Source organism: Sciurus vulgaris (genome assembly GCF_902686455.1).
Source record: "Sciurus vulgaris genome assembly, chromosome: 13".
In the NCBI taxonomy this organism is placed as follows: Eukaryota; Metazoa; Chordata; class Mammalia; order Rodentia; family Sciuridae; genus Sciurus; species Sciurus vulgaris.
In genome coordinates this window covers 33865404-33892267 of record NC_136474.1, presented here as the reverse complement: position 1 = coordinate 33892267, position 26864 = coordinate 33865404, and the positions used below count along the sequence as shown (strand labels likewise).

General features: G+C 43.1%; 1 protein-coding gene across 9 annotated transcripts in view; it reads right to left on the bottom strand.

Annotated features, from left to right (window-relative positions):
• Positions 1-26864, bottom strand: part of MTCL1 (microtubule crosslinking factor 1) — a 132439-nt gene that overhangs the window by 37879 nt on the left and 67696 nt on the right. For 2 of the 9 annotated variants that reach the window (XM_079108444.1, XM_079108448.1), the window contains exons 4-10: positions 22113-22172; positions 20875-20952; positions 15992-17296; positions 14660-14815; positions 6353-6475; positions 2931-3161; positions 1097-1294 (exon numbers count right to left, since the gene is read on the bottom strand). In XM_079108444.1, coding sequence (XP_078964570.1) covers positions 1097-1294; positions 2931-3161; positions 6353-6475; positions 14660-14815; positions 15992-17296; positions 20875-20952; positions 22113-22172 — 2151 coding nt within the window. The remainder of the gene's footprint in view (positions 1-1096; positions 1295-2930; positions 3162-6352; positions 6476-14659; positions 14816-15991; positions 17297-20874; positions 20953-22112; positions 22173-26864) is intronic. The other 7 variants (XM_079108446.1, XM_079108441.1, XM_079108445.1 and 4 more) reach the window with 5 other exon arrangements.

Genomic DNA, 26864 nt, shown 5'->3' with positions numbered 1-26864 from the left:
AACATAGCAGCTTTCTTCATCTGGATCTGGGCCAAAGTCCTGATGACAATCTCCTCCCACTTGACCCACAATGGCTTTGGGCGGAGAGGATCTGGTGAGAGGAGCAGCAGCTGCAGAGCCCAGCACAGAGGGAATGCTCAGAAATGCCTGAGGCTGGGGCCGCACCCAGTGCTGGGTGTCCAGTAGGCTGTGTCCTCACCCCAGAACACAAGCATCCTGCAGGGCAGGGGCAGCTCTGGTTTGGCTGTCCAAGCCCTCTAAGAAGCAAAGGTGGGTCAGAAGGGACTTAAAGTCCGAGAGTGAGAAAGTTTTAATACAGGGTCTCTCAATTCCTCTCAGGACCTCAGTCCTTCAAATCTACTATAGCTGCCATTTGGTATAAAAATGAAAAAAAAAAAATAGATGTAGTATCTATTATAGTATCTTTTTGGTTTATTAAGCAGGGTCTATTTCTGTGGTGCTTAGAACACTGATAATTGCTGAATAACACTGAAATACCACCTCTTTTGGCATATGCTTTAATATTTTTCAAGGGGTTCTCAAATATTTTCATTTGGGGTATTGTGTTTCAAGTAGCCAAAGAGAACTTGAAATACTTCATACACATTGAGAATTTAAAAACACTGTTCTTTTCTCCTTATAAATTATGTTGTCAAATCAGTGATGTTGACAATGGCTCTTTAGCTAATGTCAGTAAAAAAAGTCCTGGAAGGTCTTTCTCTGGCTGTGATAGGAGCATTGTATTCAGTGTTCCCTGTAAGAATGGTCAACCTTAAAATTCCATGACTCCTCCTATGATATATTTGCTGGATTCAAGGCAGACACACTCTATTGATCTAATCTGACTACTGTCCTTATTTATATGGGTAAGGCAAATGAATTAATGGGCTGATACTAAGATAAAAGGCTGAACAATATGATTTACAGCAAAAATACAGCATCGCAAATAGCAACAGGTAGCCACAGTCAGGTGGAACACTTTCCTGCTACCAGGAATACCAGCACTTGGGAAACTGAAATAAGATGGCACAAATGTGGCTTGGGAATCCCCTCTCCCAGGGGTGGACAGAGGATGGGCTTAGATCTAGGCACCCACCTGCCTGTGGAGTGGTCCCCCATCCATAGCCTGTAGCCGTGATCCATGGTCACCAAGCTGCACTGGGGTATGTGGGGAACGCTCCCCCACTGGAAAGCCAGAGCCTTGGTCACCATCATCTTGGTCTGGTCCATCCACTTGGTGATTCTCCTGGACTCCAAGCTCACCAAGTTCAGAGAGAGTCTCTGGATGCTCACCCTGAAATAAGTAGCACATGATGATCACAGCTTTGCCCTCGTCCTTTTGCTGTACAGTCTGACACTTTTTTATTTTAATCAGGGAATGCCCAGAAATGCTTTAATAGTAAGCCGCATCGGCAGTCTGGGTTTTTTTTTTTCTATTTTATTATTTTTAAAATTTTTGAGTTGCTTAGGGCCTTGCCTTGCTAAGTTGCTGAAGCTGGCTTTGAACTTTAGATACACCTGCCTCAGCCAGCTGAGCCACACTGGGATTACAGATATGCACCACTGCACCTGGCTAATTTTTTTTTTTTTAAGTTGTAGATGGACACAATACCTTTATTTTGCTTTTTTATTTTTATGTGGTGTTAAGGATCAAACCCAGTGCCTCACACGCACTAGGCAAGCATTCTACCACAGAAATGCCTGAGGCTGGGGCCACACCCAGTGTGCTACAACCCCAGTCGTGCTGATTCTTTTTTAATGTGATCTCACTGTGTTGCCCAGCCTGGCCTTGAATACCTGGGTTCAAGTGATCCTCTTGCCTCAGCCTCCTGGAGTAGCTGTGACTATTGTTTGAGGATTACTATCTGCTTTATGGATTGTTAAGTTCCTTCCTTCTCAGTCTTTTCCCCTAAGATGCTTGTTTTGGCCATTTCTCTCACTGGCACTTCTTTCATTTAAATAGTATAGTGTGGAAGCAATTTATTATAAAAGTTAATGAGACATTTTACTTCTTATAAATTAGTATTGCTTATAGCTAGTTCTATAAACTAGAGGAATCCTGCAGTATTGACCAACAGGAAACCTTATTTCTTGGCTCTGCTTAGCAATGGTTTTCCATGTCACGGACACTTGGAAGCTGGATAAATTAATTTTTAAAGATTTTTTTCACCCTAAGAGAATCACCATTCACACGATAACTTAAAATTACATACGCTGTTCGCCAGAGTGGGAAGCACTTTGTACGTTTAAAGGACGCCAACTATTTACAATGTCTTGAAGCAGGCAAGTAGCCTGGATGTGGATGGACAGAATACACAGGTCAGTGGTTCCAGACCTATGCTCACCAGGAAGCACAGCCAGGACAGAGCTTATGGAGCTAGAGGTCACTCTGACTTTGGCAATAAAAAAATCAATCAGAAAGCAAATAACTCTCTTCTATTGCTGTTTTGAATTCAGGAATGGAGACATAAAGGGAAAAATATATATGAATTTCAGAGATGACTAAGTGCCCAAAACAGTATGGCTGTCACAGGCTCTAGCATCTGGGAACACATACTGCAACAAGAAGGAGAGCAGATGTTCTAGAACTAGCTTATATGAACCACCAAGGATGAATGAGATGGTAAAGGACCTCAGAGTGATATCTTCAACGAATTAATAAATCTAAGAACAAAGGAGATGACCTCAAAACTTCATTCCAAAAAGGAGTTATAGACCAGTATACTCACAAAACTAGTTCCAAGTACAGCATGGAATTCTTGATTTCATATATAACTGGATAAGCCATTGCATTTCCATGGCTTGGACTGAAATTGACAAAATAATTAAAAATAACAGGACATGGCTTTATGTGTAGGGTTGGGGCAGCAGTGTATAGGGTCAAGGACAAAAACAGATGCAAATAAAATGAACTCTACATTTGGCCTTACCTCAGTAAAATCCTCTCCTCCCTCCTCCATCTGCTCCCCTTGCCGCCAGTGTTTCAGCAACCACCTGAGTTTGACATAGAAGAGGAAAATGTTCTGCTTCAAGGACCGGAGCTCCTGCTGCAGGAGGTTCTTCTCATCACTCCAGGTTCGCTCGTGGAGGGTGTTCTGCAAAGCCAGGCTGTGCATCTCCAGCTCTTTCCACCTCAAGGCATAGAGGTGCTCCTCCTCCATCTTGAATGGAATTGAAGGAAGAGTGTGACACACAGCTCATTCCAATTTGTCACCCAAACCCAACCAACAGTCTCTACCAACTGCCATTCAATCTAGACCATCTTGTGAAGGAGATGAGAAACACAAGAGCCCCCATGAGTTTAGAGTGATTAACAACATGAGATGCTTACAACATATAAAACTGCTCGAGCTTCAAGATTCAGAATCAGGTGCTATTCCAAAGAAAGTTATTAGAACTATTTTTCCCTGCCAGTGTCTCATGGTGTTCCTAGATATCTCTAAACCCCTTCAGAAAAACTGTTTCTTGGATGAATGGCTTATATCTGATTCAAACGGCATTTTTAAGTTGATCCCACTGTGCCTGAGCTTGGCACATGAGGGTGTGTTGCAATTACAAAGGAGGGAAATGGAAAGTCTTCATTTATTTTCTGAGACCCCCAGCTCCCCACAACCCCTCACGGAAAGAGGATACCTAGTCAAGGGAAGGCCTACCAAGAGCCAGAGAGCACAGCAGTTAAAGCCAGAAAGAATTTTTTTGGCAGCATGTAATGGTCAGCAAACAGGAAAGCAAGAGTTCATACTAAAGGCTGAACCTTCCTATTAGATATGTGTATCTCTTAGGGAAATAAAAGCATTGCTGAAAAAGAGGTTATCTTCCACCTCAGTCATAAGTTCCTGTTTTGTTGTCTTCAGTTTGAGGAGGGTCTCACTACACTGCCCAGGATGGTCTTGAACTCCTGGGCTCAAGCAATCCTCCTGCCTCAGCCTCCTGAGAAGTTGGGACTACAGGTGCCTGCCACCATGTGTGGCACTCTTCCAAGAGACAAATTATTATGTGTCAATACTGACTAAGCAAGAGGGTGTAATAAAATTGTATTTTGTAGATAAGGTCACAAGAATAATGTTTATATTAGCTAAAGTGATATATGAGCTCAAAGGTTTCTATTCCACAGACCCACCCCACCTCCCAAACAAAGATTAGAATGGCAGCTTGGTCACTATCAGCTGTCCTCTCCTAATTTAACATTCCCTCTTGTGCCAAAAAGCAAGGCAGTGATTTTTTTTTTTTTTTTTTTTTTTTTAATCCTGAAGTACTACAGTATTTCTGAGGAACCTGAGACTAGGATTATGGCTGCCTAAGGGTGACACCAATGTGGCCAATGTGCTAAGTAAAGGCCAGAGGGAGACAGAGGTGGCTTTGGGAAGATGCAATGACTCTGGTCACCATTGTGACAGTGGCTATATACTGTACTTCAGTCTGAAATAACAAAGCAGTGGCAATTTTATCTAGCACTCAGCAGTCCTGGGAGTTCCATTGCTGGCTATCACCCTATGGACAGAAGCTCAAATACAGCAGGGGAAGTCTGGCACACTGAAAATCCCTCACTTGCTGTTGTTTCAGCCACCTGCCTCATTGAGGGAAAACTTTGGCCTCCTAGGAGACCAAAGGAAGCCAATAGCTCCTTCCCTGAGATGCTATGAAAAGGCCTCAAATGACAGGTGCTCCATCTGCAGCACTGTCCTGACCCACTCTGACTCTCCCTTACAGCCTTTCTGCTTCTTTCTTTCCGTGCCTCCAAAATCTCAGTGCTTCCCAAATCTCAGATCTGATCTTCTGCCCTAGGGTGATGTTAGGGTACAACTTCCCTTCACTTTTGAACAAACTTGCAGGACAATATCTCCTCATTTCTTAAGTCTGTTCTTCAAAATACTGCTTTTTCTCATTAATCCAAGTACTGGACACACCTGGGACTCTGCCATTGTGCAATCAGCATCTCCAGCGATAAACTCACTTTTCAAATTATCTTTGGTGCAATGCTTTAAAAAAATCTTTTTAATTAGTTAGGAAGTTGTTGTTTGCAAAACATGGAATTATTTTCCTTTGGTAATGACATAGTGAAACTTGATCTATAAGCAAAACCTTTGAAAAGGGGTGTGCCTCTTGTGGGAAGAGGATAGTAGAGAATATTCCCTGATGTTCAACTCTGACCTCCCTAAGCTGCAAGGTGTAGCAGGTGATCTTTTAATTAGTTTGTGACCCATTTAGATCCTCCTGGCCTGAGTTACCATGGAGGCAGACACATATAGCACATATTCCTTGCCAAAATAAATGCCTGGATATACCAGGAACATTGCTTTGCGTAGTATATGCATTTTAGAATATCAAGGTCTGCTATTTAACATCAACTGCCTTGTTTCATTTTAAATGACAGCTATCTTTCAATAGCAAATGCAAGGGGAGAGCAGCATTCCAGCAATTCTGAACTTACATATCTGTTTATAACTTAATTAGACGCAGGGTAGCCCGACTGAACTGTCTCAGGAGGCCAGGAGCCAGAGTGCCTGTACCTGTAAATCCCTTCTACTAGGAGCTCTGGGAAAGGATTTAGCAGATAAAGAATAATTATCCTGTAATAGGTTATTCTAAAATAACTAGAAGTTAATCAGGCCACAGCTCAATTAGTGACAGTTTTTTTGAAGACAACAGTTTAGGATGAGTTGATATTTCTATCAGAAGATTCACTTAACACTGACCGAAGTGATAGGCACACTTCCCTGTCTGGTTGCACTTAGGCCCTTGATTTATGTCAGTTTGCTGGCTGGTATCACTACAGGAAAGTTTAGGTCAGATATGAGGAAGACTTTCCCGAGATTTCCATGTAAAAATAAACATTGCCCCTTATCCGTGGTTTTGTTTTCTGAAGTTTGAGTTACCCACAGTCAATCACACTCCAAAAATATCACCTAGAAAACTCCAGAAAGAGCCAATTCTTAAATTTTAAGTAACATTTATTACAGTATAGTGTTATAATAATTCTATTTTATCAGATATTGTTGTTAATCTTGTACTATGCATAACTTTTAAGTTAAACTTCATGATAGGTATGTAAGCACTGAATAGGAAAAAAATAGTATATTTGGGATTTGGTACTACCTGTGGATTCAGGCATCCTCACAATGCTCAGGGGAAACAAAAGAATTAAAATGTGTCTTAGAGAACGGAAAGGTGGTCTGTTGTCTTTTTGGCACATCTGAAAGGGGTAGCTCAACTGGGTGACCTTTGTATATGCCTGTGAGTCTTGGGGCCTGTGCAGGGCAGGTAGCATTCTTTTAACATGCATCATGGTATATCTCCTAAGGGGCTCTGCAGACCAAGAAGCGGTCATGCTGAAATCCGCGTTAATATTTACCTTACGGATCTTGTTTGTAAATGTCTCTGTGTCCTCTTGATGCAGTCTGGCCGCCTGCGCGAGCTGACCCTGTAGCTCTTCTATCGATACACTCTGCTCAGGTAAAACAGGGGGGCCCCTGAGCTGATTGGTGGGATAAAGGAAGGGGTTTAGTGGAAACAAGAACTCTGCCTCAGGTCATAACGCAGGACAGACATCTGCACAAGCTGGAGACAAACAAGGAGAGACATGGCACACATGGTTGCAGCAGTGGAGTGACTCTGCGGCAACTTTCCTGGGACTTTGGGGTTTGGGGGAGCTGGTATGTGGGGCTCCATGTCAACCTGTGTCACCTGGTGATGACTCCATCGGCCCTGCATCGCTTACTTAGGAGGTGAGATGCATAAGTGGGAACCTAGCAGCTGAACTTCAGCCACCACAGTAACCACAAGCCAACCCAAGAGAAAGAAATCAGCATACATAAGAGGGATCCTGGCTACCATAGCAGCAACCAGATGATTTTAAAACCTGTTAGGAGTGGTCAGGCATGTCAATGACAACTATCACACAGCCTCTCAGATTCAATTCCCAGGTCAGATGTGGTCTAAGTTCCACAAATCATTTGTTCACATGCTTGCTTACTGAAGATTTTCCTACCCCACCAAGGGTGCCTTTCTTTGATCTTAGGGGTGTGACTGTGGATGCTCAGGGTAATTGGGATGGAGCTTCTTCTAGGAGCAGACACATGTTCCCAAACCTATTGGTGGAACATGCTGCCCAAGAGGAATCACACAAAGATCCTTATTACACTTAAGGTTACAAACAGGCCAATAACTCTGTGTTGTTATTTTTATTGCTAAAGTCTATCTTTAAAGTTCAGATAGCCACGAGAGAGTGGTCAGAGTCATTACTTTTGAAACGAAATGTGTTTTTCAGAGACGGAAACACTGTAATACTAAAAATCTCAGGCATCATTAAAATGTAATCAAGACATTTTACCCACTGCTTTGTGCTACTTGGAGGCAGATGATGTACAAAACTGGGAACGAGAGTGGACTGTTGCAATAAAAACACATGCCATTTTACTGGCTTGTTTTGTTGACCTTTAATTAATCTGTTACTTCTCAGTGAGGGCACTGCTCCTCCTAATCTGTTACTTGTGCTGTCATGAATAAAGATCATAACCCCAAAACAGGAAATGCAGAAAATAAAAGAGCAGAGCCCTTCCCTTAGCACAAGAGATAATGGGGGTGGAGGGTGCCCTTGCAGAAAGAATGGAGGAAAAGAAAATCAGACCCACTGGGCTTTCATCAAATTTGGGATTAAAAAAAAAAAAAATTTGAAAGTATGTGATTTAAACTCACCCAACTTTAAAAGAAATCCAAGAATCTCTGAGAATGTTAAATGTTTCTTGATTTGCTAATGGTCAGAGATTATCATTGCAGTCTTTTCTCTGTGGGTTTTCTTTGAAAAGAGGTATTTCTCTACCTGTTGAATTTATTCCACTGAATTCACCTCAACTACTTTTTCATTCCTAGAAGTTCTATTTTCTTATTTTTAAATGTGTGATCTTATGTGATAACAATTTGCCCTTTCTCCTATTTACCTACGTATTTATTAGTTGTGAACACACTTTGTGTATGGCATCTATCTGACAATCTTACAATCTGAAGGTCTTAGAATTCTTGTTGGCTCTTGCTCATGTGTCTTTGTGTGTTTGAAGTTCTGCCCTGTGAGTTGATCTCCAAATGAGCAATTATCTATGGGTCTCACATGCCACTCGGTTAAGAATGTGCCTCCACATTGGTTTTGTACTTGCTGAAAGCAGCAGTAAGACTTAAGTCCCTCTCCTTGGGATTCCTGGACCAAAGTGGTAACATCAGTTCAAAGCTGGCCCCTTGTGAGGGCCAGCTGTAGCTCCCACTCCCAATCAGAGACCATGCTGTGTGGACAAGTGTCCTGCTACCTCCCTCTTGCCCAACAGCAGCAGGCAAATGTTTCTCTTGTTAACAACTTCTTTCCCTGCTGGTGTTAGGCCTATGGCCCCATCCCCTGTTTCCAACCCACCCACCTAATGCAGATATTGCTCTTGTTTTCAATTCTGAAATAAATTCCAACCCTTGAAGATTCCCTATCCTTGGAATTCAACATTGTAAATAAAAGGAGTTTTAAATTTTATGCAGCATTCTATTCAGCAAATACTGTTTGTGCACTTGTAGCACCAGGCACTGTTCAAAGCATTGGGGTTACAATAATTAATGAAGATACCCAAACCCTGCCCTGAGGGGCCTTCTACAACCAAGGTGTTTTCTTGCAGAATGTTTTCAGGCAGCCTGGGTTGCTCAGCTGCTGGCTTTACTTTTTAGTTACACATTATTCCACAGATTAAGATGCAGAGACTCTCCATATTTTAACACATTAGGTGCCAGCCGAAAGTTTTATATTATTTGACATTAGAACAGAAGTCCAAATCAAGTTTATTGTTTAAGGAAAGCAAAGATCTATTAAATCAGTTTCTATATACAGGTTGAATATCCCTCATCCAAAATGCGTGGAACCAGAAATGATTTCAATTTTTTTTATTTTGGAATATTTGCAGATACATAATAAAATACCATGGGGATGGGATCCAAATCTAGGCATGAAATTCATTTGTTTTGTACATATCTTATAAACAGATTGGAAGTAAGTTTGTTCAATGTTTCTAATAAATTTGTACATGAAACCAGACTTCATGGTATTGAATTTTTCACTTACAGAGTCATGTGGGTGCTCAGAAAGTTTTGGATTTGGGAGCATTTCATATTTCAGATTAGGGATGCTCAACCTGTATTATCCTAAACTATTAGGTTGGCTTCAATTTTAATAAATATTTTAATTATTTTTATTTTGAACAGAGAGAGAGAGAGCCTCATACTTCAACATCATTTGATTAAAAACACGCTTTTCTGTTTAATCACACCTCTGAAGGTTCACAGAAGAATACCCTTGAGGTCCTCCATGCAGACATATTGCCCGGTCAAAATCAGAAACTTACAGTTCCTCCAGATCTATCAGAAGTTTCATTATCCTGTATTGTCCATTTTTACTAATGAAATATTAAAACTCCTTTGGGTAGGTGCTCCTGGCTGGGATGCCAATGTCACTCCAGTGTTACAAAGAACAAAATACAAACACACTAAGGCAAGAGTTCTGGTCTAGAATGACTCCACTGCCACACAACTGCATATAATCACATACAACTGAGGAACATTTTCACATGACACATTCATTTCCTCCAGGAAAAAAAAACAAAACTTCCCTCTACCCACAAATGCCCAAAGGTTTGACTCTAAAATTCATGCTTTGCTCACTTATCTAAGATTCTAGTTTTTTAACAAACGAATTCACCTTGATCTATTAGGTAGTTCCCATGCACTAGTGCCATTCCCTCTTGTTTCCAAGACTGTCTAGACATTAATCTTGACATTATGATCACCCTTCCCCCTGGATCAGCACTCTGAGACCCACTACCCATGCTTCTGCCCTCAGGGGTTGAATCCCAGAATGATTCACACTGTTAATTTTCTGAACATGCCCAGAAAAGGTGACTTATAAATTCTTTCCACATTTAAGATAATGTTACCATCTCAATAAACAAAAAGAGGAATGCTTTTCATTATGGTTGTGATAATAACCACCAATGATGCTACCTATATATTAGAAGTCTACAAGATCTCCATTGCCACAACTATGTTTCTGGTGCTTTCCATTTTGTCCTGGCCAGTTTTGGTACCACCTCTTTCAGAAGCGGTACATGAGGTTAACGCACGTGTAGAAATACTTGGCATAAACCCCATGTAGTTTCACTGCGGCTGGTATTTCACAGCTGAGACATAAGGGATCGCAGATGTTCCGTGTGTTTGGTTGATTAAAGGATAAAAGGGAGAGCTAGGGAGAAGAGCTCTTTGAGATTTCTGACCCAGAAACTCAATCCTCTGGGCACAGGCTTGGTTTCATTTATATGTGAAATCTGACCAGTGTCCATGCTTGGCCACTTCTCATTCAGAACTATTTTTAAGGCGCGTAGCACATTCCACATGAAATATTCTAAACACTGCTTACTCTTAACAAATGTGTCTCTCTTGGCAGACCTAATGGGAACCATAGGGGCAAAGTCAGGGAAGAGTCCAGTACGTGGTGTGAGCATCTTGCCAATATCTACTGAGATGAACAGATAACAGGGGTACTTGTGCTTCTGAAGTCTGTTTTGTTGTTGTTTAGGTTAGCTGTGGTTTTTTAACAGTTAACATCTGTGCAGTTGCATTAGTGGGTTAGTGAGTGTGAATTCTGACTTCAGTTTTTTCTGATGGTGGCTGTTTTGAAGAATGCTGGCCTTGGATATACCTTTTCTTTCCTAGGTCTAGTGAAGGGTGGCATCTGAGCAGCTGCCCCCCTATGTATTAGACCAATTTGTTATCTACTGAAAAGGGCTGATGTGTAAGAATGGACTTTTATTTCTTCTCCTTCCTGGTGTTATTACTGCTGCTGTGGCTAATACTACTACTAGTCATCATAGTTTTAACCTGGCTAAAATACACTGACCTTCTAAAAATAACAACTTGTCTTCTTTCCCCTGTTCTCAAATATGAAAATGCAAAAGGCTGAAACCAGAAGAAAGCCATTTCACAAATTGAAGCGGAGAAACAGATTATTTTAAAAATGTTCGACTTAAATTCAGAAAGTTGTTTCTTTTATACCACCGATGCTAGGTATCCTACCAGACTTCTTTCTCAAACCTCCCAGGAGCTCTGGGCAGAGAGTTGAAGGAGGTTCACACATGGATAGAATTGGTTTGAGGACAAAATTAGTGGTTTTTTAAAGGACAATGTAACAGGAAGCAAAGACAACTACTAGTAATATGTCCCCCAATTTCACATTTAGCCTCATTCTGGATGACACTGTCCATGTTTGAGGCTGTAATTGTAGCTCAATGGAAGAGTGCTGCCTGGCATGATCATGTACAAGGTCCTGAGTTTGATCCCCAAAGCGCAGGGTGCAGGGGTGGAAGCTGCCCATGTTTGACTTTTCTCCAATGACTCTGGAATCCGTGTGAGAGTAACACAGGGTTGCTTCTCTGGTTGGGCTGTGCTGCTAATTGATGGGAGTTTTGTGCACCATTTCCATGACAGCCTCATAGGAGGGCAATTGTTGGCAATGAACTTAGGGATGTTTTCATTAAAAGTCTTTTTCTGCTTCCTGGAATCACCCCTTGTACAATTCTTTAACACAATGTAATATTCAGTGACCAAACTAACAAGGCTGTCAGAGTGACATCCACATCAGGGATAGGCGGCCTCTATGCCCCAGGCTTCATGAGGGATGGATCCATGCTCAGCTCCTCTAATAAAAGGAAAAACTACAATAGTTTTAAAGGGGTTTCAGAACACATTTCACTAAGAAATTTTAAAAAATGGAATGTGTTTGCATACTGGAGTTCTGTCTTCTGAGCAAAATGCCTTTGTGACTAAAGATGTAAGAACAAAGAACACTTAATTCCAGATTAACTTCATTACCCCTGCTAGGAAATGATGTTTTTTGTTTTGTTTTGTTGTTTTTTTAATCCGACCTTCCACTACTGAGTTTTTCTTTTATAATTTAAATATGTAAAATTAAAGGAAACTAGATGGATTTAAAAAAAAAAAAAAAAAAAAAACCCATGTCATGGCAAGGTAGCCACACTGTCATCTGCGTGAGAGTGGCTAGAAGAGCAGCTCAGTGCAGGCAGCAGGCTCAGTGCTGACGGGTGCCCATGGTCACAAAGAGCTCTAAAGCAGTCTTGAGAAGACTGTTCTAGATCCAGTTCTGTCACCCACCCTCTGGGGCAGTTACTGGCAAGACACTTCACTCTGAAGATCTCATTTTTCTCCTTTGAAGAATGAGAGAATTAGTCTGAAGACCAGATGTTCCTATCTGAGCTATACTGTTTGGTGATCCTATGCCCACCATATGGCAACACCCAGCTCTGCTCATCTACCTCTTATGCAGGTGTACTGTCCCTCAATATTCAGTTTGATTCAATCGAGTTTTTTCTTTCTAAAATCACTGCTGATTTGTGAAACTCTGCATTGCATGTGTGCATGTGACACCTTATCACTGTACCAGCATTTAAGAGTAAGGACCCGGCAGGAGTCCAGGAGGGGATGAGCTCTCTGACAACTCACAGAGCTTAGGTAAGTAAGGCTGTGTGACATGCCTTGAATGGCAGGGCACCTAAGAAGGAAGCTACAATTCTCATAAACAGTCCATCAGAGGGCAGAGGCTGCTAGTGCAGCCAGAGCTCTGATTCTGGCCCAGGAAGAGAAACAGCCAATAGAAAAGGGGAAAGGACTATAGTGGTCAGAAAAAACTGGTACCATGATACAGTAGTACAGTGTTAATTAAAGGCTGGGAAATGAGTTTTCTGGAGGTATCCATGTTGGAAATGGATCACTCAAGACATCTGAAATGTGCATAACTGAGTTTGTGATTGCCCAAGCAACTAGCATTCCCAGATGAAGACCCTGTGTGCAGTATGAGCTAACAAAGGCATTTCCTGGGAAAGTTCCACAGTGTTCTAAAGCACTAACTCCTGAAAGCCACAGGGAAAAATGACTTCTGCAAATATTTGGCTATTCTGTTAACTTTTGGTATAAAATCTAGGAACATTGTACTTGCAATTTTGGAACAACAGCACAGTCAAATTGATGTGCCTTATGTATGTCTGACTGTTCTGAAGACTGTGTTCAGGAAATGTTAAACAAAATGACAGGTTCTTCTTACTCTGACTGGGAGGCTCCAGGCACCCAGCCATCCCTGGACAGCCTAGGGAGAGCTGCAGGGCATGCTGAGCTTCTGGCTGTTCCCAAGGCGGCTGGCACCACTGTGTGCTTTGTGTAACACCTTCAGGGGGCATGTGTACCTCCCTCTGGGATGGGAAACTGGGTGCCAACTTCTTAGGTTAGGTCTAGCCTCTTCAGATAATATAGGGATGGTGAAACTATATAGAATGTTTCTGAACACTTTTTAAATTTTGCTTCAGTTATTTAGAGGCGAATTTCATGTTCTCATGTATCCAATCACAAGGGTAAAGATGTGATACACTCCTTTTCAGAATCAGGGTTAGAGTTGTTTGGATTCTTCTGGGCAAGAATCCAAGGCAGCCCTGCCTGTGCCATGCCCACCTCTGATGATGATGATGCCAGCAGCACCCCCCACCTCATCAGCAGCCACACTGAGCTACTCCGTACACCACTGCACATTTGCCTTCCTTTTCTAGCAAGTGAGCCTTGGTTCTTACCCACCTCTGTTACTCAGCTGTCCCCACCTCTCCCTCACTCCTGCCTGGGAAGAGATGCTCTCAAATCTCTGAGCTAAGTGGTAGCATCCCCTTGGGGACTGAGAAATTAAGAATCTTCATCAGTATCTCCAGAGTTATGGTCCTTTACTAATGGACAACCTGATGTTCTAGCTCAGCCCCAAACCTGAGTGATCAGTAGGGTAACAGCCAGGGCTCACTACTCAGGAACATCTTTCTGTTCTGGTTGGGCTATTTTTGTCTCACTGCTTCCCTCTTATAGGACTACAGATGACTGTGATAGCTCAATGATGCAGGTGTCTGTACAGGTGGCTGCAGGTTTGTGCACGTGGGTTTATCATAGCAACAGAGACAGGTGTGGATACCACGGGTTGGGAGTAGACATCCCTGATTCCCAACTGGCTGAAACAGTGTCCTCAGGGACCATGGAAGAGTCCCATGAGTCACAGGCAATGAAAACTGAAAGAGAAAACCCTCAGGAGAGTTTCTTCCCTAAGAAAGAGCCACCTTGTGGCTGGGGATATAGCTCAGTTGGTAGAGTGCTTGCCTTGCAAGCACAAGGCCCTGGGTTCAATCCACAGCACTGGGGAGAAAAAAAAAAAAAAAAAAAAAAAATAGAAAGAGCCAGCCTGGGTTCCACAATTAGTTTCTCTGGTATAGAACAAGAAGACACTGAACACTCAACAAATCAGGCCAACATGACTGGTCACACCTCCAGGCACTCATGGGGCCAGGGATGTAGGTCTATGAGGGGACAATGCTGTAGTGAGCCATTACTTCCACCTGACAAGGAGGGTGGCAGATCCAGTTGTCATTATACACAATGAGTTTTGATTCCACATAAGTTCCATCTGGTCCCATGTCCTCCTGCCTTGTTCCCTAAGGGCCCTGTCCCAGATGAGAAACTGCACAGTCAGCCACATGGCAAGAGGGGGAAGTTGGAGGAGGAGGGCAAGGTGAGGACTGGCCATGAGGCCCATCAGCTCACTGACCTCTAGGTTGAAGCAGCTCTGGCCTCCTGCCCGGTGGCTCCCAGCATCCCCATCAGCCCGGCGGTGCAGCTCCCGTGTGGCTCGGAGGCGCAGGGTTTCTCGGTCATCCCCTCTTTCTTGACCAAGCTGCCACTCCAGCTGGTCTCTCAGTTTGGACTGTTAGGTGCATGGGAGGGATTCATTTTTTGGTTTTTTTTTTTTTTTTTTTTTTTGGGGGGGGGGGAAATTTTTATTTTAACAAAAAACAGGACAATGGGGTAGGAGGGCAGGGGGGAGGGGTAAAGAAAACAAAAACGGGTATGGTAGACAACTGAAAACTATCAGACAAAGAAAAGCATGAACAGAAAAATCAGCTTAAACATAGTGGCAGAGGAGAGTGAAGAGAAAAGAACCAAAATGAAGATGAGCAAAAAGGATGGGCTGAAACATCTGAAAAGCAAAGAAAGAAAGGGGGGAAAACGCAGAACACTGGTTATGAGGCGCATGCAATGGGATGCGTGAACCACAAGTCGACCGCAAGCACACTACCCATGAAGGACACGGAGGACAAGGCTCTTCCTTCCTTACGTGTGGGTCGAGCAGCAAAAGCCACAATCCGGGGCAGCAGCTGGGCCATGCACCCCAGGGCGATGCCTGGGAAAGCGGTCCTCGTAAGGCTGCTCCACTCTGCCCTTGCCCTCGGCGGTGCGGGAGGGTGGCAGGAGCGAGCCGGCAGCGAGATTTTTCCATCAAAAACAGCCTTCTCTCAGAACTGGGCTCCTCTCCCCCATCCTGGCTTATCTTCCAGTGGGAGTGGGTGGGCCTGGGCTGCCTAGGGCCTCTCAGAACTGCACTGTGTCCCTTTGGTAGTAAACCCAAGGAGGGATTCAGGTGCTCGTTAGTGAGTCTGCTACTCATCCTGACTGTGACAGGAGTTGGTACTTTGTCTTAAACTCCTCATTGCTTCTTCAGCAGGGTGGTGGGTTGTTTGAAACACCGAGAAAGGAGCAAGGATGGGCTGCGTCGATCCCTAGCGCCTCCACTGGGCTTAGCCTTTGTGTCATGAGAGGGCCTCTAAACCACAAGCAGTGGTGCAGTTAAAAATAAAAGAGGAAAACGAAGAAAGAAACAAGGAAATAAAAAACAAAACAAAAAATAACAAAAGAAAAAAAAATAAAATAAAAGAAACCCAACCAAGAGACAGGATTTGGTTGACGCCGGAGGCTTTAGTACAATGCAGGTCTGAAATCATAACCAAGCAGCCGTGAGCAACGCCAGCCCGAGAGCAGCAATGCCAGCGAGAAGAAGGAAGAGCAAGACGGAGCAGGGAGGCGAAGCTGGGAGCCCCCTTACCTGCAATTCTGGGACTAGCTCCTTCCCCATGTTCCCGATGGGGGAGTCCCGGGACACGGAGGTCACAGTGGAGAGGAAGCTGGAAGACTCTGTGAGGTGGGGTAAGGGTGACAGGCCATCCCCAATCCGGGTCACCTGTTCTAGGAAGGCCTGCAGCTCTTTCCTGAAAGCCTTCATCTTCACATTGATGGTTCCCAGCAGGTGGGGTTCACTCTGGGTCCCTTCACTCCTCTCGGCCTCACCCTGGACACCATGCACGGCCAAGCTGCTGCCCTGCAGTCCTGAGTCATGGATGAAGCCATCAGTGTCTGTGATGAGACGCTCCACGGATCGCTCAAGCCGCTGGGCCTCCTGCTTTATGGTTGCCAGGCACTCAGTGTCCTCTCGGGCCCTCAGGAGCTCTGCTGGACATGGCTCACTGGCCTCTGATGGCTTCCCACTCCCGAAGCCTGAAGTCTTCTCAAACATGTCCTCTGAGTCACTCTCTCCACCGACTGGGCCTTCTCTCTTGGGCTGGGGCAGGCGGCCCTCTTCCCCATCACTCTCTTTCTTGCCTGTGTCACTTTCAGCATCGCTGTCCCGGGGGCTTGGGGCATGCAGCCCCAGGTGAGCAGCCAGGTCACAGCGCTGGACATTGGACAGCAGCACCCGGTTCTCATACTGCAGCTTCAGCACCTTCCCACTCAGCTCATTGATCTGTAGCCTGGCAGATTTCAGCTCCTCCTGCAAGGGAGCCCCAGCCCCCTTACATGAGCTGTCCCCAAGCCACCCTGGCTCCTGGCGAGGCTCAAACTTGAACTTGCTCAGCTCATGGGTCAACTGTCGGTTGTGGTCTTCAATCTCAGATATGGATCTCCTCAGCAGCTCGGCTTCCTCTTCCACAAACTGTAGATGCCGGCGGAGCTCCGTGGAGGACTCCAGGGAGTCGCCAAAGGGTGAGGTAGGAATGCTTGGCACATGGTCCCGGCCCATTCCTTCCCGCTCATGCTGGACCCGCATGTCTTCCATCTCTGCCTTGAGGCCTCGGTTCTCCACCTCCAGCTCCACGATCTTCCGGCCCAAGATGTTGGCTTCCTCCTCCACCAACTTCAGTCGCAGCTTCAGCTCTGCCTCCCTGGTGCTGGGGGGCCCACCAGCTTCCCCCGTGGGAAGGGGGCTGTCCACATCACCATACAGGGACTTATACTTCTGGAGCTCCTGCTCCAGCTCATCCTTCTCCCTCCCAAGTTTGGCCATCTTTTTGCGCATCAGGGAGGCTTCCTCTTTGGCAAACTGAAGTTGGCACTTCAGATCGGCACTGTCATCCTGCCAGGAAAGAACAGCCCGAGAGAAGGGTTATTTGAAAATACCAAATGTTCGTGTTTTTGATGATTCCCCTTGCACCTCGCCCCCAACACACACACACACACACACACACACACACACACACACACACACACACACACCGATCCTTTAGTGCTGTCAAGTTACATGAAGAAGGAGCCAAGACAAAGCAGTGGTGAGCCCAGGGCTTTGTGGAAGACACCTAAGAAAGGCCCATAGAATGTTGCTTTGTCAACAAAGAACTAAAGAATTAGTTTTGGGGGAAAAAACATGCACATGAAGAACATTATACAAGTTATAAATGAAGAAAGAAAATAAAATGAAACCAACACCCATTGGTAACACAGTGGCCCCATATGACTTTGTTAAGTTGAAACTGCTTCATTACCAACACCCACCAAAGAGACACCAGAAGCCCTCATTAAAGCCCAGTATGGCCAACAGAGTTCAGGGGCCACATCCACCCTGTGGCTTCTCACTTTATCTATGTGCAGACCCCTTCAATCCTTGAAGCAATCTACAAGGTACTACCAGGATGGGGATAGTAAGCAGCCCCAAATCAGATCCCAGCTTCCTACTGATTGGCTAAGATACCTGAAAGAGGGCAACTCACCTCTCTCCCTTGCTGTTTCCTCTTCCTTAAGGAAGAAACAATGGGATGATGGGCAAGAGGGAACTTTGGAAGTTTTGGTGCTACATCAGTGACAAGCACTGGTGGGAAGCACACATTGATTCCTACAAACCTAGACATCACCACTACTACCAACCCTGTCACCATGCAAGGGCCACTTCAGGGCCTTTGGTTCCCTCCCTTCAACTGCTGTGACACAGCAGGAAATCAAATCCAGAGACCTGAGGGAAGGAGCTAACTGTTGGACAGAGTGAAGTGTTTTCAAGGCTGAGAAATAGTTTGTGGCAGAATAACACTGGGGAATACCAGAGGACTCTGGAGGGCCCCCAAAGGAGGCTCTACCATTAAAGGCCTACAGTGCATGGTGGAGGTCAAGAAGGCACTTTCTGGACCAATTAGAACATCAACTCTACCTTTCCAATGTGAATCCCCATGCTCTGAAGCAATACGAACTATCCTGGTCTCACAAAAGTTTTTGTTAATGACATTCAATGAATGGGAACAATGACCAATTCCATGATTCATTCCTCTTAGGCTATCAGAAATTCCCAAACGCTGATGGATGGAGACGACAGCAGAGGCTTCCCCATCATTTAGAAAAACTGTCAGTAGCAGCTTGGAGACTCATCTGCTGTCCAGGCTGCTAATCAGGATTGGGAACAAGTCAACCCTCTGCGAGAGAAGAATGAACTCGTGCAGCTCTTCATCTGCACTCAAACCGACTAGTAGGGTGAGCATAGCTTTCATGCTCAGAGAACAATGCCAGATTCTGGCGACCACTTTGTCTTATGGCAAAAAGACAAAGAAATACCACCCTTGGTGACTCCTGGCTTTCCTCCTTTCCTCCTGCCCTGATCTCTCCTCCTTTATCACAAACCCATGGAAGAGGGGAAATGATGTGCCAAGGAAGACTCAGGAAAAATCCATGACTAGGTCTGCAGGCATTGTGACGTGGAAGACATGATCTGGAGCTCTCTGTGAGCTCTGTGGTAGGGCAACGCTTGTACTGTCTTCCTCTGGGCCAACAATAAAACCAGCCCTGCTGGTCTTGGGGTTAAATATGCTGCCCAGGGTACTAACTCTGCCCCCTGCCTTCTGGGGACTTGGGTCAACTGCAGAGTCCTGGTAGACCTGTCTCTTTATGTCTAAGACAGGATCCTTAAACCACGAGGTCGCCATAAAGGTCAGTGAAATAATGTTCAACGAGGTGGGATGTAAATGGCACTCACCTGACCCTATACCCTAAAATCAACTTTCTTCTTTGTCTGAAATTCAATTAATATTGGGGAAAAAGCTAGTGTCTTACTTTTTGTTCTCATTAAGAGAATGATTTATAAATATTACATTATCTTTGAATTCTGAGGACTTGGTTTACATTAAGTACTTGGTTTGGTTTTGGTCAGGCAGATATAAAAAGAGTTTCTGTGACCGATTGGGATTAAGGCTGCTGCCCCCTCATAACAACTGAGTAAAATGGATTATCACTGATCTTGGGCTAATAACCTTTTTTTTTTTTTTTTTTTTTTTTTTTTTTTAATGGGCCTACATCAATTACCACATGGTCTGTAAAAGACATTTGTTGTGTTTCCTATCAATACTAAAGGAAAAGTATGGCTGCTTATTTGTTCATTCATCCAGCCTTCACTTAAATATTTATTTTTCTGTACCAGAAATCAGCATGCTATATTTATGCAACCTCAGTTTCTTAGCACTTTCTATAGTAAAACCATCGAAAGCACCTTTCCTTTCCAATTTTTTGTTAGACAAAGATGTGCGAGGAACCCAAATACATCAAAGGTGACAGGTCTCTGCTATTCACTTAAAGGAGTATAGTTTACAGGACCTAAAATACATACATGTCAATGGAGACCAACTGTAAATACTCTGTAGATAAATTCCTTTGGGAATTAAATACAAAGACAGGACAGGAGAGGTTCTTAGCCCATTCTTATCTTGAGAGACAGCACTTATCCAAAATTGCCTAAATGACCCCCATTTCTACTTCTGAAGCAGGAAATCTGGGGAGCAGGGATCACTGAAGAGAAGAGAGTGTCTTCCAGCTACAGGGACACTCACCTCCACCCTCTGTCCAACTCTAGTCTGGGACCCCCCTCCATCTGCCAACCCCTACAAGTCTGACTATCAGCAGCACACCCCCTGCCACCCCCAACCCCACCAGCCTAAACCCAGATCAGTTAAAGCAGCAGGATATCCTAGTTAATGTTCGATTTCCAAATTACCTGAGGAAAGATTAAATGTCCACAAAGTCTTCTCATTTCCTAAAGAAAGAAACTACACATGGCAGGAACTCTAATGGATGATAAAGCATGCTGTCAACACCCAGGCATGCACAACGAAGCCTGCCACCAGGACAGAAGCAGAGTTCGAAAGAAAGACAACCTTGACGCCAAGGGAGCGAGTGTGGTAGCTGGAGGGTCAGGCTCCCTCCCTAAGGGCCTGCTGGGGGGTCTGTATGTGGGAGAGGATCCACCACCCCTAGGGAAGCTGAGCTTGGCCTGGCCTGTTCTGGGTGGGGGTATCCACTGCTTCTGGTAAGATGGGAGGCAGGATACCCATCTTACTTTGTGACTGAAAACTTTTGAAAACTCTGCCAAGACTGGGGGAGGGGTCTAGGCTGAATCCTAAACTTAAGAATGTCAAGCTCTGACTTCAGGAGCCCTTTGGATAACTCCAGAAATGCAGTATGAAAATACAAGGTTGAGTCCAACTTTCCACATGAAACTATTCCCGCTTCGGGCACAAAAGGCAAGCATGGCATGGGGGTCAGACACACAGGGACCAGCACCATCACCACCAGCTAGAAAGGCCTTGTCAAGCAACAGAAATATATCGCTGTCAGTATATATTCTTTGGCTTGCAAGTCTGCCATCCGGCCAGCACCCCAGCGGCTGACTGCCCACATGCCTACCTTGCGCCGGGGTACCAGCTTCCTTTGAGTTTTGGTGGCCGACCTGCAGTTCCCAAGGCGCTCCATTCCACCATTCTGCTGAACAGAAACTCCTTGCTCAATCATCCTGCAGGCTGAGTGGGGCAACTCAACACATCCCCAGACCCCAAGGTCACTGACACACATCCAAGGAGCAATAGCTCCTCTGGTTGACCTGCTTGACCCACCGATCAATGCTGTTTCTCTCCTCAAGAGGAGGGAATCACCCTCTGAAGGAAAAGCTCTTTGCTAGTCAAGAGCCAGGAAACTGAAAACATACTGAGACCAGGAGGGTGTAAGTGCCCAGCAGTGGGGCACCGTTAATTTCCCTGAATGAGTGGGTTCCAAGTTGAGATTGGGGAAAGAGAGAGAGTAGAAAAGTTAATCTCTGGCATTCCTGCTGCTCACTGGGCTGGGCCCTCCTCAAATGACACCATAGGGATCTGTGAGTTAGGAGGACACAGAAATCAAAGGAAATCATGAAGAAGGGAGCTCCCAGGGCCAGGGCTGCACCAAGGCTCTTTGAGCCGTCTGAGTCACCCCAACTTATTGCATCTCTCTAATTAACCCTTGCTCTCAGAGTTCAGTGAAATGATAACCCAGTAACACTCGTTTCTCCAACACCTACTACTATCATAGCAATTAAAACAAGAAGAAGAAGAAAGGAATCCAGTAAGACAATGCTTCAGAAAAGCTAAGAAGGCTTTGAAGACCGTATACTATTTACATAGAAGGAGCTGAGCTTTTACTGTTTTTCCAGTTAGACTATTTTACTTTCCTTTAGGATAATTTTAGATATTGTTCAGCTTGCACATTATGAAAAGAAAAAAACAAACATTCACACACAAAATAATGGCTTATGAATGATCCAACCTTCCAGTGGCTGTGTTATTTTACTATGTGAAAGACTCTGAAGAACAAAATACCTGCGAGGGAGTATTGCCAAACCCCGGACTACACCTAGTTAGGCTTCCCACAAAGTCAATTTGTTCTCTTTCCTGAAGAAAACTACAGCATATCAGTGCAAGAAAGAAACAAAAGGAATTAGCTACAGCCTTGGAAAGAAAATGTTCACCCCATGGAGGTTTTGAATGACTCCAAGAGTTTTGGCAGGTGATGTTTCTGTGAAGGTTTTAAAGGCAAAGTTAATATGTTTGTGAGAATATTCAAAATGAGGTGGCCACAGGAGATGTGACATTAGGATGAAAATCTCAACTTACCTGGTTAAAAGTTTTCTTCTCTTTGTACATTTCCCTACTGCCTCTTCTCTTCAGGGAACTCTGAAACAGAACCAAGCAACATTCTGTTACTGAGGGGTCACATGGCACAGCCAGCACTGGTGGGTGGGTACATACATGCACAGAGCTGTTTCTTCTAGAATTAAGAAACAACTCAGAATTAACATTTAAATGCATTTGAAAACACTTGGTGAGGTCTTTGAGTACTAAGATGCTTTACATCCTAATTATTGTATTTGGGAATGTATTCCTCAATTATTTAGCTTTATGAAAAAGGAGGGTGGTTTCAATAATTTATAACAATGGAGGGAAGGCAAGAAGAGGACAAAGGTAGAAGTTTCAGAAATAGATACATAGTTTATCTAGAGCAACTTATTACCTAATTATGTTTTCTTTTGGCTGCTATCAAAATTAACTGATGTTTCCTGAGTGGACAGATAAAAAAGTGGCAGGAAGGGAAAGAAAGTTGGTTCTTGTTATAGAGAAAACTTATACTATATTGCAAACTTCTTGAAAACCCCACTCCAATTCATGATTAAACCAACATCTTAAAGATCTTAAAGAGCTCATAATTTATTCCTATGTGAAATAAACTTGGCTGTGTCCTTCAGTGGTCTGGGTCCTGGCCTAGTTTTCCATACAGTAATCAATTGGTGTCAGAATCTGCACAGCATTGGTTCTAGGACCCCCTGCCCCATTCAAGGATACCAAAATCCTCAGATGCTCAAGTCCTTAACAGAATGATATACTACCCGCATATATTCTATGCATATCCTCCACATACTTTATATCACCTCTAAAAGACTTAAAATACCTAAACAATGAAAATGCTATGTAAATAGCTGTTGGACATTAGCAAGGGTAATGCTGATAAGAGAAATAACTGTATATGTTTGATACAGGTACAATTTTTTCCCAATGTTTTCAACTCATGGATGGTTGCACCCATAGATGCTGAACTCATGTTCAGAGGGTTGAATGTCTAGTGAAAGCACTGCAGCCAGGGTCATTTCATGCCCTTACAGGTGCACCTTTGTCCATGCCAAGCAGGAAATTGCAAACATACATGAAATCCAAACATAAGTTTCAATAAAAGAACTAAGGGATGCCTGAAACAGATTTACAGGGAGCTAGCAAGCATTCTTCCTGCAAAGATGAAGCATGAAGACAAAAAGAAAGGATGAAAGAAAAGCATCCTAGAGGAATACAAGAGGATTTGTAGCCTCTTAATTTGAATAGATTAAGTCAATTCTGAGGAAAGCTGAAAACAGGCAGCTAGGGAAGTGAAGCTCTGCTCACCAGCATTCAGATCCTGGCAAGCCTCTCCATGAGCTCCTTTACTTCCCTCCACAGCTTAGCTACAACCCTGAAGGACCCCAAATGAAAATGGGCTCTGACCATGAACTTTGTCTTTGTACCTCTGCTATCACCCCACATCCTAAGTTTGAAAGGAGGCTCTGATGCAAGTCACTTACATTGCAGTTAAAACTCAAATTCATTCATCGGGGCTATTTACATCTTGAAAGTGTCTCACTCTCAGAATGCCAGGATTTTGCAATTCACTGGAGGAATTTTAGGCTAAGAAACAATTAAAGTTCTAGTTTTCCCCTAGCCTTTAGGAGACTGGAGATCTGGGGAAGAAAAAGGTAACTGAGAAAAGGACGCGGGGGAAGGGGAGATGATGGAATCAGCTGGGTGCCTGGCAGGCTCTCCCTGGTTACCAAAAGGGATGGAGGAACCATCGCTAAATCTTGACTGCAGAATAGGCTTGAAATATTTCCTTCTGTCTTTTTGGTAAAAGCAGGGTCAAACTACAGAAAGAACCAGTCTCCCGAAACAGGTAGTTAATCCTGCCTTAAGAAAGACCAGAGATTTCCCCATTCATAATAAGTGGGCTTTCCAAGATTTTAATCTTCACACTGAAGTTAAGACATTAGCTGTTCTTTGAATGATGTGAGGAATAAGAATCCTTTTGATGATTAAAGATAAAGAAAAGTTAGAAAAAAGAAGCAGGGAGAGAAACTGTTCTTAGGGTTTCACATAAGTGATTTAAATCTGGGTCTGTTATGACAATCAAAGCCTTCGGTAAGTGCTGTTCATGAACCACCCAGTTTCAGCACATTCTCCCAATGCACAGAAGACAGATTTTGTATACACTGGAAGAAAACTAAATATGTACATGTGAAGTGAAAGATAGAAATGGAGACAAAGGATTCTTAACATTGACACAGAATCATGGGTTGTTACATTCAATGCTGGAGACAGGATCACATTCTGGGTGAGGTCTCCTGTGGAGAGGGCATGAAGACAGAGGGTAGGTTCCTTCAGCCCCTCCTGATGTGTCTTGACCCTTTGAGGATGGGCTATAAACTGTAACCCTGAGTCCTGTGGCCCTTCTAGCAAACCACAGAATAGGATGGGAGTTGTGAGACCCCTGACACACACCCCATTCACAACAGTAACTAGAGTGGAAGAAATTACAAGGATTTAATTTGCAGGAACCCTAACGAAGGAAATCATAAAACTTTGGTGATTGATAGAAAGGAATGTTTGCAATGGGAAGACCTTATGTTACAAAGATATTACATTTTTCTTCCAAATCATTTTATAAGGATGATGTCATTTTAACCAAATTTCTCTGTCTCCCAGTATGTAACATGAAATGCATATAATATGTACTATGTCACACATGTTCATATATACAATATGCATGTGTATAATAGGCAACATCCTTGTAGAAAATACACTTTTTTAAATGTGTTTGTGAGGGTGGTAAAAGTTTAGAAGAACTTGACAAAATGATTCAAAAATTCATCTAGAACAGAGGTTGGCAACCATAGTCTTGGGGATAAATGAACCCATAGCCTGTTTTGTAAACAATATTTTAATAGAAGACAGCCTCTTTTATTATTGTTCATGGTTACTTTGCAATAGAGCTGAACACTAGTGTCAGTCCATTATGCCCTGCAAAGTCCAAAATGTTTACTACCTGGCCCTTTGCAGAGAAAGTTTGCTGAAGCTGATATAGAAAAATAAATTGGTAAAAATAGCCAAGGATACTTTGAAAAGGAAGAATAATGACAGTTGGCTTGTACTAGTTGATACAGAAATAAAATACTACAGCTTTGTGTTGGAACAAGGATACACAGATTAATGGAACAAAACAAAAAGCTCAGAAATAACTTTGAGAATATATGAAATTTTAACAGTCCAAACAGATAGCATTTTAAACCAGTAAGGAAAGAATGGTATATGTCAGTAGAATAATTTTACAAAACTTCAGAAAAAAAATAGATTTATAATGCTCAAAACACTAGAAAAAATAGGACAGTAGAAACATACCTCAACATTGTAAAGGCTATGCTAAGCCCACGGCCAACATCATTCTAAATGGAGAAAAACTGAAAGCATTCCCCCTAAAAACTGGAACAAGGCAGGGATGACCTCTTTCACCACTTCTATTCAACATCGTCCTTGAAACTCCAGCCGGAGCAATTAGACAGACTGAAGAAATTAAAGGGATACAAATAAGAAAAGAAGAACTCAAACTATTCCTATTTGCTGATGATTCTATATTTAGAGTAGCCAAAAAATTCCACCAGAAAACTTCTAGAACTCATAAATGAATTCAGTAAAGTAGCAGGATGTAAAATCAACACTCGTAAATCTAATGCATTTTTATTCATAAGTGATGAACCCTCTGAAAGAGAAATTAAGAAAAACCCATTCACAATAGCCTCAAAAAAAAAAAAAAAAAAAAAAAAAACAGAAAAACTTGGGAATCAATCTGACAAAAAAGGTGAAAGATCTCTACAACGAGAACTATAGAACACTAAAGAAAGAAATTAAAGAAAACCTTAGAAGATAGAAAGATCTCCCGTGTTCTTGGATAGGCAGAATTAATATTGTCAAAATGGCCACACTACCAAAAGCACTATACAAATTCAATGCAATCCCAATGAAGTACCCCATAGAAATAGAGAAAGCAATCATGAAATTCATTTGGAAAAATAAGAGACCCAGAATAGCTAAAGCAATGCTTAGCAGGAAGAGCAAAGCAGGGGGTATCGCAATACCAGAACTTCAACTATACTACAGAGCAATAGTAACAAAAACAGCATGGTATTGGCACCAAAATAGACAGGTAGATCAATGGTACAGAATAGAGGACACGAGAAAAAAAAAAAAAAAAGAATACAGACACAAACCCACATAAATACAGTTTTCTCATACTAGACAAAGTTGCCAAAAACATACAATGGAGAAAAGATAGCCTCTCAACAAATGGTGCTGGCAAAACTGGAAATCTACATGCAGCAATATGAAACTAAACCCCTATCTCTCACCCTGCACAAAACTCAACTCAAAATGGATCATGGACCTCGGAATCAGACCAGAGACCCTTCATCTTATAGAAGAAAAAGTAGGTCCAAATCTTCATCACATTGGCTTAGGACCAGACTTCCTTAACATGACTCCCAAAGCACAAGGAATAAATGCAAGAATCAATAATTAGGATAGATTCAAACTTAAAAGCTTTTTCCCAGCAAAGGAAACAATCAACAATGTGAAGAGAGAGCCTACAGAGTGGGAGAAAATCTTTGCCACACACACTTCAGAGAGAGCACTAATCTTTAGAATTCATAAAGAACTCAAAAAACCACACCAAGAATACAAATAACCCAATCAATAAATGGGCTAAGGCAATGAGCAGACACTTCACAGAAAAAGAGC